At 48.8% G+C, this 17,888-nt stretch overlaps 2 protein-coding genes and 1 long non-coding RNA gene across 4 annotated transcripts; all 3 read left to right on the top strand.

Annotated features, from left to right (window-relative positions):
* Positions 1 to 228: 228 nt before the first annotated feature.
* Positions 229 to 7,859, top strand: supt16h (SPT16 homolog, facilitates chromatin remodeling subunit). 2 transcript variants are annotated; one of them, XM_011617282.2, is made up of 25 exons: positions 229 to 801; positions 1,718 to 1,810; positions 1,912 to 2,082; positions 2,274 to 2,426; positions 2,512 to 2,658; positions 2,749 to 2,900; positions 2,990 to 3,162; positions 3,255 to 3,345; positions 3,424 to 3,497; positions 3,580 to 3,692; positions 3,798 to 3,863; positions 4,022 to 4,120; positions 4,307 to 4,318; positions 4,586 to 4,701; positions 4,766 to 4,919; positions 4,995 to 5,122; positions 5,209 to 5,471; positions 5,545 to 5,663; positions 5,848 to 6,086; positions 6,170 to 6,245; positions 6,331 to 6,500; positions 6,573 to 6,702; positions 6,804 to 6,930; positions 7,002 to 7,079; positions 7,153 to 7,859. In XM_011617282.2, the coding sequence occupies exons 1-25, from the start codon at positions 736 to 738 to the stop codon at positions 7,248 to 7,250; spliced, it is 3,108 nt and encodes a 1,035-aa protein (XP_011615584.1). In that variant the 5' UTR covers positions 229 to 735; the 3' UTR covers positions 7,251 to 7,859. The 2 variants fall into 2 exon arrangements, with proteins under 2 accessions (XP_011615584.1, XP_011615585.1); XM_011617283.2 differs by lacking the exon at positions 4,307 to 4,318.
* Positions 7,860 to 10,678: 2,819 nt separating this feature from the next.
* Positions 10,679 to 12,666, top strand: LOC115250851 (C-type mannose receptor 2-like). The gene is made up of 7 exons (XM_029841093.1): positions 10,679 to 10,706; positions 10,794 to 10,832; positions 10,918 to 11,259; positions 11,377 to 11,694; positions 12,071 to 12,115; positions 12,202 to 12,287; positions 12,362 to 12,666. The coding sequence occupies exons 1-7, from the start codon at positions 10,679 to 10,681 to the stop codon at positions 12,440 to 12,442; spliced, it is 939 nt and encodes a 312-aa protein (XP_029696953.1). The 3' UTR covers positions 12,443 to 12,666.
* Positions 12,667 to 14,820: 2,154 nt separating this feature from the next.
* Positions 14,821 to 15,645, top strand: LOC115250635 (uncharacterized). The gene is made up of 2 exons (XR_003889207.1): positions 14,821 to 14,874; positions 15,105 to 15,645. It is a non-coding gene; the product is annotated as an uncharacterized lncRNA (long non-coding RNA).
* The last annotated feature ends 2,243 nt before the right edge of the window (positions 15,646 to 17,888 follow it).

Raw genomic sequence — 17,888 nt, 5'->3', positions numbered from 1 at the left:
TATACAATTGAAACACATTTTCTGATTTTAATATATGTTCGAGATGTAAACAATGACTAAATCTTTCGAGGCTTAAAACTGTCCAGCAGACGCAGCTCTCGCGAGATTTGCGGCGGTTTGACGACAGTGGCGGGAAATGCTCCAGTGGCGGGAAGCAGCGCAGTGATCGACGCCTACAGGCGGCGCTGTTTCTCACGTCACCCGAATAATCAGTAGATACGCCTCGTAGTGCCAAACAGAACCACAATAAAAGTCACGATCAATTCGCCTGAAAGTTTAAATCTTCACTTCGAGGCCTCCTCTGGATTTGGGTTTTAATTAGACTCCTGGAGGGCGGGGACGCCTCCGACGCCATTCTGTGTTTATTATTGAAGCTGATATCTGAAAACTGGAGGGGAGGGAGAGGCGAGCGAGCAGCGACTGGAGGACTTTATTAAACAAGTCGGCATGTGCGTGGCCGCTTTTGTTTAGCCCCACTTCGTATCGCCTTCATTAAACTGCGGCGCTTTATTCGGGCAATGCTCCGCTGATATTACGTAATTTGTTTTCATTCATGACCTCGGCGGAAAAGGGCCTCTGGTAAAAGGAAGCGACGGTAGCTGCGGGAACATCTTGTAGCAGTCGTGGAAAGAAAGTACGTTATTGTTGGTTGACGTTCACCATCGCTACCATCATCATCTTCCGGCCTGCTAAGAAGCGGATCCGGGAGCTGGAGTTGGCCACACACAAGTCATCATGGCGGTAAACCTAGACAAGGAAGCGTACTACCGCCGCATCAAGAGATTGTACAGCAACTGGAAGGTAAACGCGATGGATTCGGAGGGTCTGTTGGAGCTCCGTGGGCCACCGTGGCCAGGTTTAATGAGGCGAATCGGGGCTGCTGGGAGATGCCAGCCTTTGACTTAGCCGCGTTTCGCACCGGAGCGTGTTGACTGTTGTCGGCGTGTGCGGAGACGCTTCGCCCGCATTCGTCACCGAACAACGGGAAGGCCTCTGCCTTCGCTGTTCAACCACAAGGATCCGCGAAAAGACGCCTTTTGCTGTCTTTGATCGCCAGCACGCTAGCTAACTCACGTTAGCACCATCCCATTCACCACGTTAGCTAGCTAGTAAGTTTCCCAGAGAGCTAACTTAGTAGCCCATTAGCTACGCGTGTGACGGAATAGTTTCTCTTCAGCCGAGTCAATAAGTCGCGCAAAAGTAACGAGACACACTTAACGTTTTATAAAGCTGTATCTTTTTTGCCCACCAAGCGGAAACGTCACTGTCAGAATGTGCGCGTAACATTTGCCACATGCTAATTTAGCCAGCTAATTAGCATCAAAACAACGCCAGCATCGCCGTCTGTAGGCTTCCTGCACACGCTGGAAGTTACCACCGTCCCAAGCTACTTTCTGGGGAACTTTTGGCGTTTTACACGTTTTTAGAAGTTGGTTTTTCGCCTCGCCTTTCCAGATTTCTCCGACCACCCTGACGCGCTTGTGTTGTTCTAAAATTAAAAGGTCATCACGCTAAAGTATCCTTTAAAATCTTGCAGAATATGTAGCTCCACTTATAAAAAGAACGTAATTCTGTTTTAGTGTTGCCGTTACGTTTGTAGATGGAGCCGTCCTCTGGACCCAGGTTTCATTCATTCATCTTGAGCTGCAACTCTCCCAAATGTGCCGTTTAGATGCTTCCAATTGTCTTATCTAAATTGCTTTTGTTTGCCTTGCAGAAGGGAGAAGATGAGTTCGGCAAAATCGACGCCATCGTGGTGTCTGTGGGAGTGGATGAGGAGATCGTGTACGCCAAATCGACAGCCATTCAGGTGCACAACCAGGCCGCCAAGTGTGGACTTTAACCTGCATTCCTGCATGAGTGTCAGCAGAAAGAAATGGTGAATTTCCCCTCATTATTACTGTTTTGCAGACGTGGCTGTTTGGCTACGAGTTGACGGACACCATCATGGTGTTCTGTGACACCAAAGTATTCTTCCTCGCCAGCAAGAAGAAGGTGGATTTCCTCAAACAGGTGGCCATAACGAAAGGCAACGAGAATGCCAACGGCCTCCCACCCATCACACTGCTGACCAGAGAGAAGGTAATCTCATATAAATGCAGCCTGTTTCATGTGATTTAAGTGTTTTTTTGTTTTTTTTAAATTCAACTTCTGAGAACTACTCTTAAACAACGGACGTCCTTAACGTCTCTTTTCCTGGGATAATCATTAATTCTGCAGCTCAACAGGATGATGTGGAATTAAAAATGTGTTTTGCTGTTGGTTTGTGTCAGAATGAAAGCAACAAAGCCAACTTTGACAAGATGATCGAGGCGATCAAGAACAGCAAAGACGGAAAAACTGTGGGAGTGTTCAGCAAGGACAAATTCCCGGGAGAGTACATGAAGAGCTGGAACGACGCCCTCAACTCTGAAGGCCTGGAGAAGGTACAACCCAATCCATCCCTCCACATCACATGACCAGTCGGTGTCTGCTGGTTTACCCTCTTTTCCCTTTGCCGCGTACGTGCAGGTGGACATCAGCGCCGTGGTCGCGTACACAATGGCGGTGAAGGAAGATGGCGAGCTGAGCATGATGAAGAAGGCGGCGGCCATCACCAGCGAAGTGTACTCCAAGTTCTTCAAGGAGCGAGTCATGGAGATCGTTGACGCCGATGAGGTGAGGAGGGGAAGCGGCTGTAAACCGACGAGGAGGGAGATGTGTCCAAATCATTCCCGTTTGTAATTTACCTTCATTTTCCTCAAACAGAAAGTTCGTCACAGCAAACTGGCGGAGTCTGTAGAGAAGGCCATCGAGGAGAAGAAGTATCTGGGCGGTGCGGATCCGTCCTCGGTGGAGATGTGCTACCCCCCCATCATCCAGAGCGGAGGCAACTACAGCCTCAAGTTCAGCGTGGTCAGGTAGCCCAACGCAGCGTCCGCAGGGCAGAGAAGGTGCTCGGCGTCCCAGGCAACGTCGACTTTGATCCTTTTAAAATTCTCTTCTCCAGTGATAAGAACCACATGCACTTCGGCGCCATCACCTGCGCCATGGGCATCCGTTACAAGTCGTACTGCTCTAACCTGGTGCGCACCCTCATGGTGGACCCCACCCAGGAGATGCAGGACAACTACAACTTTCTGCTGCAGGTGGAGGAGGAGCTGCTCAAACAGCTGAAACACGGTGAGTTCAGGGGCGCCGCAGCAGCGCGGGAAAAGTCAGACGCAGCTCGGTGACCCGTGTTGCCGGGTTGGAACTTTTACTTTCTTACGCAGGTGTGAAAATCTGTGACGCTTACAACACTGCTCTGGACTACGTGAAGAAGGAGAAGGCGGACCTCGTGGCCAAACTGACCAAGAACCTCGGGTAAACCACTTCAAACTCGGGCCTCCAGCTGCTCGGGTGTGCGCTCGTGCACTCACACGTCGTCTCTCCTCTCTTTAGCTTCGCGATGGGAATCGAGTTCAGGGAAGGATCTCTGGTTTTAAACGCTAAAAATCAGTACAGGCTGAAAAAAGGTGAGATTTCTGAGACTTATCTATGCTCCATGTCTGGAGTAAATGCAGATGTTGAACTGTGTGTGTGTGTGTGTGTGTTCAGGCATGGTGTTGAGCATCAGCTTAGGCTTCGCCGACCTCGTGAATAAAGATGGCAGGAAGGACGAGGACAAGAAGTATGCCCTGTTTATCGGCGACACGGTGATGATCAACGAGGTATCGCACACTTGTCAGTCGTCCAGCGACGACAACGCAAACGTTTCTAAACCGCCGAACGACGTCGAAAGGCTTCATGTCTGAAATGGGATGTTTATGTCGCAGGAAGAACCCGCTGCCATTCTCACACCAGTCAAGAAAAAGATCAAAAATGTGGGGATCTTTTTAAAGGTGGGTCCCTTCCACACAGCTGCTGCCCCCCTGTGGCCAAAACCTGTTAATGCAGCAGAAACACGTCCACGGTCGATGTTGTAGGAAAATGATCATTTCTGACTCCGTCACCCTGGACGTTGTGATAACTGAGTTTAAAAGCGTTTCCTGTCTGTCAGAACGACGACGAGGACGACGAAGAGGAGGATGGAGACGACGCCGAGGAGCTGCTGGGGAAGGGAGCTCGCAGCGCAGCCCTGCTGGCGGACAGAACCAGAGTGAGTGTGGACGTGCACAGATTCCAGGTTAAAACCTGTCGCTGTGTTTGGGTCAGGTTTTTACCGTTAGAAATATGGAAGTGAGTCTTGCGGAGTAGCTGAAGAGGACTGGTGCTCATTGTTAATGTGCCGCCTTCCGAGTGTTAATAACTAAGAGTGTGAATGTTTTTTTTGTACTCTTATCAGCTACTTGGGAAGGTAAGTATTGATTGTTTTTTTTTGTTTTTAACACAACTGAACTGCTTCAGCTTAATTTCCTTTTTAAAAAAGGGAGAAAGTTAATTCATTTTACATTTGAATGAGTCTTTTTGTGCGTTTTAATTTCCTTCTATCATGTAAGTCCATGTCACACATCCGTATTCTGCATGTATGTTTTAGCTCGTCCCATACTTTCCTTTTCTGGCTCAAAACTCGCACTCCCTCGTTTCCGTGACGCCACTCAGTCGAGTCTGTTGTTAACCGCAGAACGAGATGACGGCGGAGGAGAAGAGGCGAGCCCACCAGAAGGAGCTGGCCAACCACCTGAACGAAGAAGCCAAGCGGCGTCTGACGGAGCAGAAGGGGGAGCAGCAGATCCAGAAGTGAGCGCGCGTTTGGTCGTCTCCGGGGCGACGGAACGTTGGCTTAAACCGCTTGTCTCCGCAGGGCCCGAAAATCAAACGTCTCCTACAAGAACGTCTCCCAGATGCCCAGAGAAAAAGACATCAGAGACATGAAGATCTTCATCGACAAAAAATACGAGACCGTCGTCATGCCCGTCTTCGGGATCGCCACACCATTCCACATCGCCACCATCAAGGTAACGGCACGGCAACGCGGACGCCGGCGCACTGCGCAACAGCCTTTCTGAACGTTCTCCTGGTTCCTCCGCTAGAACATCAGTATGTCCGTAGAAGGAGACTACACCTACCTGAGGATCAACTTCTACGTCCCCGGCAGCTATTTGGGTCGACAGGAAGGAAACATCTTCCCCAACCCAGACGCCACCTTTGTCAAGGAAATGTGAGTGTTCCGTCCAGGGAGCAGAAGTGAGCTTCCCTTCAGCCTCGGCAGCAGCTAATTTTGGAACGCTTTGGTTCTCTGACCAGCACGTATCGGGCGTCCAACCTGAAGACCCCCGGCGACACATCGGTCCCCTCCACCAACCTGCAGAACGCCTTCCGCATCATCAAAGAGGTGCAGAAGCGCTACAAGACCAGGGAGGCGGAGGAGAAGGAAAAGGAGGGCATCGTCAAGCAGGACTCGCTGGTCATCAACCTGAACCGCAGCAACCCCAAGCTCAAAGACCTTTACATCAGACCCAACATCGCGCAGAAGAGGATGCAGGGCTCCCTGGAGGCGCACACCAACGGTGGGAGGGAGGAAATCCGCCCGCTCCGGGACACATCAGCACTTCCACTAACGAGTAACCCTCCCTCCTCCAGGTTTCCGCTTCACGTCGGTCCGCGGCGACAAAGTGGACATTCTTTACAACAACATCAAGCACGCCATCTTCCAGCCGTGTGACGGGGAGATGATCATCGTCCTGCACTTCCACCTCAAGGTAGGTTCATACCTGAGTCTGGATATCTATATAACTATATGTACGCCTGGATGCACGGCCGTAAGTCGTGGATCGGAAGTAAACGTTGGGTTCTGAAGCCGACAGCGGATGGGACCAGCCCCACCCCTGGAAACGGGACACGTGGCAGCAGAGAGGCGTAAACTCTTCTTCCTTCTCGCCACAGAACGCCATCATGTTCGGGAAGAGGCGCCACACAGACGTGCAGTTCTACACCGAGGTGGGCGAGATCACCACCGACCTGGGCAAACACCAGCACATGCACGACCGGGACGACCTGTACGCCGAGCAGATGGAGCGCGAGATGAGGCACAAGCTCAAGTCGGCCTTCAAGAACTTCATCGAGAAGGTGGAGACGCTGACTAAAGAGGAGCTGGAGTTCGAGGTGCCCTTCAGAGACCTGGGGTGAGCAGCTGGCCCGAAAACATGCCGGTCCAGAGAGAAGCCTGAACCGGGCTAGAAGCTGACTGTCTTGGCTTTGTGTGTAGGTTCCAGGGCGCCCCCTACAGGAGCACCTGCCTGCTACAACCCACGTCCAGTTCCCTCGTCAACGTCACCGAGTGGGTGAGTGACCCCAAAGGTCAGAATCGGGTCCGCCGCGCGTGGTTGGCGGCGTAAACGTCATTTGTCCTCGTCTGTCTCCGTCCAGCCGCCGTTTGTCGTCACTCTAGACGAGGTGGAGTTGGTCCACTTTGAGCGCGTGCAGTTCCACCTGAAGAACTTCGACGTGGTCATTGTTTACAAGGATTACAGCAAGAAGGTGACGATGATCAACGCCGTCCCCGTCAACTCGCTGGACCCCATCAAGGAGTGGCTGAAGTAAGCGATCGGCCCGGTGAGCGTAAGGTGCGTCTGGACTAAGACTGATGCTTTTATATGTTCTGTCCTCAGCTCCTGCGACATCAAGTACACAGAAGGAGTCCAGTCCCTCAACTGGACCAAGATCATGAAGACCATTGTCGACGATCCCGAGGGCTTCTTCGAGCAGGGAGGTTGGTCGTTCTTGGACCCGGAGGGCGAGGTGCGGTCATCCTCCCGTCTCGGTTCTGTTCAGAGTGTTTGTGTTGTTAGGCAGTCAGGGTTTTTTTTTTTTTTTTTTTTTTTTTTTAATCTCAATCTCAGGGAAGTGCGGCAGGGTCGGATTCAGAGTCGGAGATGGAAGACGAGACGTTCAACCCGTCTGCAGATGAGGAGGAGGAGGAGGAGGAAGACAGCGACGAGGACTACGACTCGGAAACGGAAGATTCTGGTAAGATTTCAGAGGTTTCTGTGTGAGGGAATGTTCGCCTTGCGCTGAGCGGCTCCCTGTGCGATGTGCAGCAGATTACAGCGCATCGATTGGCAGCGAGGAGGAGAGCGGGAAAGACTGGGACGAACTGGAGGAAGAAGCCAGGAAAGGTGAGCGCCCGGCTTCCAAACACTCTCGCTTCAGTCAACTGGCCTTGTAATATCCGCCTCTGTCGCCCTCTAGCGGACAGAGAGAGCCACTACGAGGACGAAGAGACCACCTCCAAGAAGAGGAAGGTTCGATCATCAGCACCACCCAGCAAGAAGAAGCGACGGTCCTAAACGTGTCACACACTGCCAAACCTGAACGCCCACCCTCGACCCCACCGGCCCCCTGACTCATACTTCACACACATAATGTGTACATAGAAGTAGAACCCCTTATTTTGGTGTTGGTCAGTGAAGTGTCATGACGAACCAGCAGGACAGTCACTTCATTAGATCCCTCCTCTTCATTCCTTCCTCGCTCCTCCTCTTCTGTTCTCCTTTCTTCTACGGGGTTTTGCGCGTGCGTGTGTGCACGTGTGTTGAAACGGGTTTTTATTGCCAGCACCATTCACTTTCTGTTCAAAAAGAAATTTCGTATCTAGTGGATAATTAGACGCTCTTTCTTCCAAGTGAACCTTTGGATCTCCCGGAACTTGACACCTCCTTTCAGTTTCGTTTCATCGTTTGTAAAATTATGCCGAGATGAAGCCTTTTTCTCAGGGGGGGAGGGGCCGACACGTTCTCCTTTTTTAAACGGGGTTTGTAAACGTGCACACGCGCACGCACGCACGCACGCACGCTCGGCCTGGCACTTGTCACCCTTCGTTTTGTTCATTCTGAGTAGTTGTTGTACTGTTAATTCTGAGAAATCCTGTTTTTGTAATAAAATTCAAAGGAACTGTAGTTGGTTTTCTGTCTGGTTTTGCCTCCGTTTCACAAAAACGGCGGCGTTTCTAGAGACTTGTGAAGAAATACGCACAGTTAATGACAATTTTAGCTGGTCGGTTTTCAAATTAGCCTTCAAGAGATGAATATTAACCCTTCTTAGATACCCTGAAGACTAAATCGCTTTGTAAAACTGCTGGGAAAATGACAAAAACCACTTCTAATGGGGGGAAAAACCCTTTTAGAATAGTGTGACCAGGAAAAGGACAGACATCTTAAAATTATGCCTGAAAAGGAACCGTCCTTAGTTTCTGCTGCTGTCTGAGCTGTAAATCATGTCAAGAATGAAATTCTTTGGCTTCTTCTCAGGAAATGTAACTAACATTCATTATCTGGAGGGGGAGGAGGGGCTCAGAGCAGCCGTGAGTGCAGGTGAGGTCGCCTTGGTGCGAAGGGAAAGGGTGGATCTTTTACTACACACACAGACACACAGACACACACACGGTCAGATGGAGCCACAGTTGTTCCCTGCGGCCTTTTTCCTGGTAATTCCAGGCAATTGTTGGTCAAACGAAGACTGGGAGAGCTTTGCTCTGCTCGTTTGTCGTCATGACCCACCTGTTGATTGCCTGCATTGGTGCCATCGTCTGATTACAACCAATTTCCCTCAGGAGCATTAAAGTCCAAGTCTGAATGCTATCTCACATCGTCAGTTTACGACCGCCTGTATAACGAAACGCTCTTTATATCGTGATAATCTTTCCCATCCTGGCAGCAAACCACACTTCCTGAAAGGGGCAAGATTAACGTGGCCTCGTTCTAAGTTGTGTCGCAGCTTTCAGGAGGAATCGTAAAACGTCTCTATTGCGAGCGACGGAGGGCGGGACCTTTCCCAGAAACCTGTGCAGTCGTAAACGTGCGACACGGAGACAAAAGTGCTCCTTCGACCGCCGTCTTTTAGAAGAAGGACGTGAGCGAAACCAAGTAAGGATCCACCTTTCCTGCTTTATTTGATTCCTGGCTGCTTTTTTTTTTAACCGCACATCTCAAAGAGGAGTAAAGTGTTTCAATCAGAGGTCGGTTGGAGTAACTTGAGGCCCCCCCACAGGATGAGCTGTTGTGGCGTGACCCCTGAATGACCTGAAGGGGCACTTTCATCTCAAAGTGGCGCCACCAGCGAGGGTGGAGTCGTCCCTCTGGTGTGAAAGGGCCCCAGAAGTACAGTAGATCCCCTGATGTTTCTGGTTGATTATCTCTTCTCTGCCCTCCAACAGGCCGGCAAAGGACTCGAAGCGGCGCTGCGATGGAGAACATCACCGACCGCCACCTCAATGCAACCGTTGTGGGCGACGCCACCCGGACCGTGGCGCTCCTCCTGACCTACACACTTCTGGGGCTTCTCAGCTTCATCTGGGCGTTCGTGGCCAAGTTCGACAGACTCGGGTTTCTGGCCGAGAGCCTCGTCGTCTTCTTCTCGTGCAAGGTGGCCAAGCGCAGGGGAGTCCAGGCGGTCCACGAGTGCCTCTGGGCGCTGCTCCTCGCCGACCTCGTGAACATCGTCACCACGGTCTTTCTCGCAGCTCAGCTCAGCTATTTTTCCTGCAACTACATGTGTGTTCGAACCTTTGGGTTGTTGGTCCTGTCCAAAGGGTTCATGGAGGGTTTACACCTGTTGTGCGCGCTGGAGTGCGTCCTTTTCATGCACAACCCACATCTGGGAACCAAGCTCCAGTTGATCGCCATGTTTGTTGCCTTCTTCCTTGTAGTGTTTATCCCCTTTTATATGTTTTATAGCGTGGTCGCGCTGAGCGGAGAGTCCATTATAAACTCTGCCATGGCTGTGGTCATCATGCTAACGGCCTGCTACAGGGCTACCATCCCCGGGAAGACACCCGTGGTGCTGGGCGCGATGGTCACGTTTTTTTTCGTCTACCTCCCCAAATTTCTCATTCTGCGCCTGAAGGGTCCTTTCGGGAACGGGGACCGCTTGGAGGACAGTTTCATGATTTACGAGAGGTTTCTCTTTTTCATGAACTTCCAACTGGTCCTGGACGGGTTCCTGTGTTTCTGCGTTCTGAAGCTACCCGTCGAGGAGCATCAGCAAAGTGCAGACTCGGAAACATGAGCAAAAGCTTCCGGAACCGAGCCTCATTTGGTCTGATTCAGTTTGGACCTTGCCTTTTCTCTGTCATTCATTGCTTTGGTCTTTCTTTTGAAAGGGCGCCACCTGTTGGTCGCTCCGATCGTTAAAAAAAAGTCAAATCCAGATCTCACCTGTCTACAACGACCCAGTTTGAACAGTTTGTAAATGTGAACGTGAGAACATCCTGAAGAGTCTGTGTGGAGAATCGGCGCTCATGACGCCGCCATATCAGTAATTACTTCATGTCATAAAGATAAGCTTCATTCTCTCAGTGACTTTTGATTCTTTATTTAAAATTGTGTGTTTGCTGCGGAATATGAATGGACGCGATGTGTTGATTTGACATTTGTCCTTATATTTCCAATTTTCAACTTTTCCCCGAGTTCCTCTGTGGTCATCTCCGGAGCTTCCAAACACAATAGTCAGTTTGCAGATTTGGTTTTGGTTTTTTTTAAAAATTTACTTGTGTTTGCATTTGTTTTCTTTCGCCTCCACGTGTTGGGCTTCTGGACGCGCCACATGTAAAAGTCAGGTTTTATTTCTGCGTCTAACCCACAAGAGATGCAAGTGCGAGAGTCTCGAATCATTTAGCATCCAAATGCACCAGCAGGGTGCGTCCTCCGAGACGTTCTCCACATTTTGTTCAGCGCGAGAGCCTGAAGGAAGGAGGCAAGACCTCGAGTCTCAACAGACGATGGACGATGGAAAGATGCTCCTGATCGGTTTGTACCTCCGTCTCATCGGCCGTGACCAAACAGAACTGTAAATAAAATCTCCTGACTAGTTGCACGTTTGTGTTTTATGTTCAGTCTGCCTGATGCTGATGGTTACCGTGGAGATCCGAGCAGGTAATAACGAGCTGGACGACAGAAGCTAGAAGCCAACAGTTAGACCTCATCCTTAGAGCTGTCAAATCTCATCTGTCATTTATAGAAACGAAATCGTTCTTGCTACTCGTTGAAACGATGAGCTGGGACGCCGCCCAGGAGCTCTGCTCACAGCGCGGAGGTGACTTGGCCTCCATATCTGACGAACTGCAGCACAGCATGATCTACAACATGACCAACGACATGAACGTCTCCTTCTGGATCGGCCTCCGCGACGACGTCAACAGCTGGAGATGGTCGCTGAATACCTCCAGTCACTTTGTCCTGCGGTGGGAGCAAAGCGAGCCGGACAACGCCAACTCCTCGGAGCACTGCGCCTCCATCAGCGACATCGGCTCCTGGAGGGACCGCGACTGCTCCGTCCAGATGCCTTTCTTTTGTGACGATGGTATGATGTGTGCAACTGTTGCTGGTCCAGAGACACAGATATTGAGAAGGATGATGCTGATGGGGTAGACGCAATAAGCCCCACCTCACCTCAAGATGATCTTCTGTCTACATTTAGGTGTCCTGGTGAACCTGGAGAAAAGCTGGTCTGAGGCTCTGGCCCACTGCAGGACCCTGTACACGGATCTGTCCGCTGTGTTGCTCTCAACCACCAACCAGATCCTAGCAGACGAACTGAAGGACCGTCATCTCCAGGAGGCCTGGATCGGCCTTTACAGAGACTCCTGGAAGTGGGTTGACAGCACCACCTCTTCCTTCAGGCCCTGGGCCCCGAATGAACCCGATAACAAGAACAACGCGGAGGGCTGCGTGGCGATGTCTGGAGAGCACTGGTACGACAGGACGTGCAACCTCGAAATGAGCGTTCTCTGCCAGCGTACGTATTCGTAAAATAAAATGATGCTAACGTTTGATTTGTGAACCCCCCCAAGCCTGGTGCCTCAGCTCCCCTGGAAAGACAGGTACCCTCATAGGGGTATGAGGGTACTCTCAAGGGTTCACCTGCAGACCCTGACAGGGGTTTGAACTGCAAATTCCCACACCAGAGTCAGCAGCATGAGTCTCTCAGCCACCCAGCTGCTACACAGCTGTTTTATGATATACATAAATGTATGTGAACTCATCCTGAAGGTCATAATATAATCCTACACCGGGGTTGGAACCCGTGACCCTCTGTGCGCTAGTCTGCATCATTAACCACCAAACTATCCTGACAAATAATGTTAACGCGTACGTTTTGTTTGAAAAAGTAGAAAAGGGAAGCGAGCCACCCGAGCCTGCCAACCAGGAGCCACAAGGTACGACTGGTGTTCAGGTAATCTTGGTTTAATTAGTGAAGCGAGGCCAATGAGCGTTAACGTTGATTTGTCCTTGTTTTTTTTAGCGCAGAGTCAGATTTTTTTAAAGACAAAGCTGCGGACCGAGTGTGACCTGACACACCCAGACAGCAGAGCTCATCTTTCACAGCAGGTCTCGCCTTTTCATCCCCACTTTCACACCTTCCAGCGTCGCGAAATGTAACGTTTTCTTGTTTCTGCTTTTAGTACACGGCGGCCCTTCGGCAGAGGGGCTTCAGCGACGTCAACGTGACGATCCGGAATGTGAAGAAACAACCAAATAAATAAAGAACGTTGATATTAGAGGCATCACTTGTCACTGCTGTGCCGGCAGGTTCCACATGTTGTCATGGAGGACCGGGTCATCGAGAAACTGTTGCAACACAAATAGCTTTGCTTTAGGTTTGTTAGTCTCAAGAACCATAAGTGTGTATGCTCACCATTGTTAGTCGATGTTCCACTGAACTGTAACGGTTGTGAGTTTATTCGATGTCAATAAATTGATGTTTAATTCCTGGATATTGTTGGAATTTTTTTTAGAAATAAACATCAAACACGACACGAAACTGCTCAAATCCCATAAGTTGAAGTGTCATTTTGAGCAGAAACATTGAAGTTACAAAGATGCAGGGAAAAAAAGTGTTAGAATGCATTTTTATGTTATTTCAGGCATATTTATCTGATCCAGGCTGAGTTGGGTCGGACTTACTTAATATGTTTCAAAATGCGGTGATCAATGTAAAGATGAAAAATCCGGATGAGAAACTAAAAACCAGCTTAATTTGTCCACAACTTCCTTTCTCTTTCTGAAAAATACGGTTCTTGAAATGTTGGGGTCAATGTGAAATTTCATTTTGACGCCTCCGAATATGAACCTGCTGTTTCTGAGAACGAGACTTGCAGATGTAACAACCAAACTTTAACAGTTATGATTTAAATGATGAAGAAAATATGTGCAAAACAAGAAAAGCTAACAGAAAAAGATAATAACAGGGCAATGAGTGTTTCCCTGTTCATTATCAAAAATGGACAAATCAGACAGCTGGAAATAATCAATGTTCTAATTAGACCCTCAGTGAAGGAAAATATGTGTTTCTGCTTGTATGCAAAGCTGCATTTTCAGTACAATAGCTCACAGTTCTGCTGGCAGCAGAGTCCGTCCTGGACAATCTGGACTTTAAAATGCTAAAACGTGTCAGTAGCGACAGCAAAGTCTTCAACATTTCATCGAAAATTGATGACAAAGAGTGTAAATCACTGACAGAACAAAGACACGTGTGCAAAACCAATTTACCTGACAATGTACGCCGGGTTGTTGTTGCTTAAACTGTTCAACATCGGGGAGAAGAACTGGCAAAACTAAAGAGCGGCCAAGTTCGTCCCCAACTTCCTCTCTTTATCGGTGGCTGTGCGTGAATAAAGTGCACGTTAGATCGTGTCACAGAGTTCGATTCATTCAGCGATGTGCGGCCGGACGGACTCGACGCCACCTGCGCACACTGATGGATCCCCCCGGGAGCCTCACGCACACGCTAGCATGATATTTGCTAAGCTGGACTTTAATGGTGAGCTCTTCAGCTCCGAGGCAGTGAGACACTCCTGAAGAAGACCAAAACATTCCATTCTACTCCGTGCAGTTTGGATTGAGTCTGACAGAAAAGGTTGATATCTGCAAATGTTTCTGAAACAGAAACTCCGACATACAAGAGTGCAAAAACTCAGCTGGAAAAGTGACAAAAACTGTCCCCATCAAAGACAGACGTGTCGCATCAAAGACCTGTCGGAGTCAAACATGTAGGCGTTCCCACGAGTCAGCAGTTTCACACCTTTGGGTACGACCCTGCTGTTCCTGGGAACATTTGAGGGATCGGAATCAAAGCAGAAAAAAGGAAAAATCCAAACGGCGGGAGATCAAAATCAAACACGCAATGAAGGAACGCATCATATAACATGTTCACACTTGCAAAGCTCCAGTTAGGACTGAAAAGATAAATGGGAGGACAGGGTGACGGTGGTGAGGAGGCCTGGATGTGGGACTTCTCCCAGGACTGTTAGCAACGGAGCATCAAGAGAAGCTCCACGATTGTCCTTCATTCATCTCCCATCCAGAGATCTACCAGTCAATGTGCAAATAGGAGCTTAACTTTGACAAATAAAAAAATGCAAATACGAAGAAAATGTGGTAAATTTAAGGTGCAAATGAAGAAAAGTTCCCAGATTTGAACCTCGGCTCTGGACTGGCTTTCGGTCAGAAAAATAAGGAAAAAAGAGCAACTCCAAACCTCCAAAACAGGAAACAACAAACAGGAAACCGTTTTAAATGTGTTAAAACTTTACCAAGTTTGGTGTGACTTCCCCATCACTGGTGTTTAAAAGGCTGCTGGTGTCCTCAGCAGAACTGGACTCTTCAGACTTCCAGCTGAGACGTAAGCTTCAAGTTCGTCCTCGCAGAGGAAGACGAGGGACGTCTTCAGCACCAACTCTGTTTAACGACGTTTTTCTTTTTCCACAGGCCAGAAAAATGAACTTTGCTCTCGTCACCATCGTCACCATCTTCCTCCTCGTGCACGAGGGGAAAGGACAGTTTTACAGGGCCGAGCGCGACGATGTGAACCTTCAGCCCTGTCAGGACACAAGCAGTCAAAGCGATTACAATGTGTTTGTCCAGGACACATTCTAAAGGAAATCTTTGACAGGACGGATAAGCAACAATGGAGCAGGTACCAGTGAAAGGCAGCAACTTCTTGGCCTAAAGAGTTTGTATTTGTTGATTTGCTAAAGTGTAAAGATTTCTCATTAGTGACGATTTTGTGGAGTAACGATAAGACTTGACGTCTCATCGCAGCCGTCTGAGCCACCATGTGGCAGAACTGTCCCTCACGTTTCTGGAATAAACTATGTGTGAAACGTTAGCATCAGATTAAGAATAAGACGTTGTGTCTGGTTCCAGATACCTGGAGGAGAAAAACCTGTGTGGGAGAACTCCCGTTCAGTCCTTCATCGACGCCGATGAGAATCAAGTCAGAGAAGTTTGTCGCACTTCTGGCAAACGCGTGGTGAACGGTGGGAACCTGTGCATCAGCACCTCAGATATGAAAGTGTATGAAGTCCAGTCAAAAAAAACAAGCGGGAAATGCGATGTAACAAAAGTGACCGGGAGCAAGCACAACGTAGTTCTAGCCTGTAACAAAGTGAGCAACAGGTGTCTCCCTGTTCATTATGAAAAATGGAGAAATCAGGAACCTGAAAATGTGAATTGTTCCTAAATTACACCCCCAAAGAGTGAAAACGTCTTCTTGGGTGTTTACGCTCACATGCAACGCTGCATTTGAGACTGATGGCAACAACAGGGAGCTGTGGTGCTGCTAGCAGAGGTCGTGCTATGTTAGCATCATCTTGTCTTGTTAGAATTGTGCTCTATTTGTGCTTATTTTGCTTTTGCTCACTGTCATAAATAAACTCATTTTCTGCATCCATTCAATGTGCAACTACAACTAAGTTTCATTTCTCTTCAAACATCATTGGGTCAACGTGGGTTTCAGTAGGAAAAGCAAGTAGAAACCTTTGAATCATCGGCAAACTGGAGAAAATGGGGGTGGGGGGGGTGTCAAGGTTAGCTTAGAAGTTAGCTTCTTTGCTCTCCTTTTTCTGAGTGTTTCACGTAGCCAGAAAAGAAACAGCAAACCTGGCTTTCCGGCTTTCTGAGAACTCCACGGGAATCTTTTTGATGCCATGTATCCAAGAGAAGCGTGTAGCTTACCTGTGATATAGATGATTATCAGGTACACAAAGATCTGGATGTTGGCAACAAGCAGCCAAAAAGGGTGAAAGCTGAATGTACATATGGACACCACAAATTCATCACAGAGAGGGAGCAACAATTGTCTTTAGATGATTGGTGCAGCAAAGATGTGCTAAATGATGCGACTTGTACATCTTTTTAGTGCGTTCAAGCACAAATTGTATATTGGTACTGGTGGAGAGAAAACAGGAGGAAGTGAAGTGGGTATCCACTGAGATAGGCGAATCTCTAATATCAAGTTTTGGGCCAAAACGGCCCGACGCATTGGTTCTTGTTATGGATATAATCTAAGAACATGGAGGGATTGTGATCTGGCTGTGATGTTGAGCCGCAGCATTGCCAGGTTCTCCTTTCTTAATGGTGCTAGAATTGCACCATTGGCTCACCTACTTGCCTAAATATGTGATCGCGGCTTTAGCTAACGCACATTTTTCAAGGGTCGTGGTCAGCGAAGCTTCCTGCAGACACTACAACACGGTTGGCATGCAGTCTGCAAAATAAGTGACCTCATCATCCAACTGTACCTCACCGTTCGCTACTTTAACAAGAACCAACGACCCTGCCAACGACCCTGCCCACGACCCTGCCCACGACCCTGCCAACGACCCTGCCAACGACCCTGCCCACGACCCTGCCAACGACCCTGCCCACGACCCTGCCAACGACCCTGCCAACGACCCTGCCCACGACCCTGCCAACGACCCTGCCCACGACCCTGCCAACGACCCTGCCCACGACCCTGCCAACGACCCTGCCAACGACCCTGCCAACGACCCTGCCCACGACCCTGCCAACGACCCTGCCAACGACCCTGCCAACGACCCTGCCCACGACCCTGCCAACGACCCTGCCCACGACCCTGCCAACGACCCTGCCAACGACCCTGCCCACGACCCTGCCCACGACCCTGCCCACGACCCTGCCAACGACCCTGCCAACGACCCTGCCAACGACCCTGCCCATGACCCTGCCCATGAAAAGTAGTACAGAATTTCTCCAATTCCCTGACTCTCACTCTAGTTCTAAGAAATCACATTGGGTTGTTTTAGGGCAGCGAGTTTCAGCACATTAATGTCAGCGGACATCAGAAAGATGGGTTGATGTCAACTCTTCCAAGAAAAGAAGGCCTCACAGTTTAATGTTTTGTTTTATTTTAAAAAACAGATTTTTATTATTGACAGAGTGAAACTTCAAGAAGATGGTGACCAAGGAGCCAGTCTGATGTTAATAAGAAATAAATGAATATAGATAATTTGTTACTGGGATGTTTGAGACAAAACTTGTGGTGCATTTTTATGAAATATGATTTTAAAGATGTGTATCAAACATTTCTTAAACCACACATCACTATAAGCATTATTAGTGAGTATTACGAGTATCACTGCTCACTCTTGGTCTCTTTCAGTAAAGTAATCAATTTGTGTTTTGAAAGGATTCAAGACATCTGTGAGTCACCACTTGGTCAGATGTGTGACAAGAGTGATCATTTCGACGCCTTTGAGCGAGGCCAGCCGATACGTGAGAACATTTCAACTGGTGGTATTTGTGGTATTTATCTAGTTACGTCTGTAAGTTAGAGAAACAGCAACGACAGACCAGCGGCTCCATCTGCTTCCTCCCTCACTGACAGCATCTAAGGTGACATCTGATGTGTCTTCTTGTATATGCTATGATTTGAGAACCAAAAATACCCATTCTACTATGAAAATGAAGACTTTTGTCTGGTCTTCACATGTTCAAAGAGCTGTTGTAGTGCTACAATCTGGTATTGAAGTGGACGGTTAGGGTTGAGCATTTAGTTGGGAGGTTAAAGTCCTCACAAAGATAGAAGATAGAAGGATGTGTGTGCTCATGTAGGTTTTGAGAATAGTATACAAGAACCTTCTCAGTTAGAATCTGTATCTTCATTGCTTTTTTAAGATGAATTTAACA

This window comes from Takifugu rubripes, chromosome 8, assembly GCF_901000725.2.
Source record: "Takifugu rubripes chromosome 8, fTakRub1.2, whole genome shotgun sequence".
Classification (NCBI taxonomy): domain Eukaryota; kingdom Metazoa; phylum Chordata; class Actinopteri; order Tetraodontiformes; family Tetraodontidae; genus Takifugu; species Takifugu rubripes.
The sequence above is the reverse complement of the archived record's forward strand: the minus strand, read 5'-3'. Positions and strand labels throughout refer to the sequence as shown.

Coding starts and splice junctions, on each gene's coding strand:
- LOC115250851 (XM_029841093.1), top strand. CDS start 10,679: ATGGACGATGGAAAGATGCTCCTGATCG. Junction 10,707..10,793: donor TGGAAAGATGCTCCTGATCG/GTTTGTACCTCC, acceptor TTTTATGTTCAG/TCTGCCTGATGCTGATGGTT. Junction 11,695..12,070: donor AATGAGCGTTCTCTGCCAGC/GTACGTATTCGT, acceptor TTGAAAAAGTAG/AAAAGGGAAGCGAGCCACCC.
- supt16h (XM_011617282.2), top strand. CDS start 736: ATGGCGGTAAACCTAGACAAGGAAGCGTACTACCGCCGCATCAAGAGA. Junction 3,346..3,423: donor AAACTGACCAAGAACCTCGG/GTAAACCACTTC, acceptor TCCTCTCTTTAG/CTTCGCGATGGGAATCGAGT. Junction 7,080..7,152: donor GGAGGAAGAAGCCAGGAAAG/GTGAGCGCCCGG, acceptor GTCGCCCTCTAG/CGGACAGAGAGAGCCACTAC.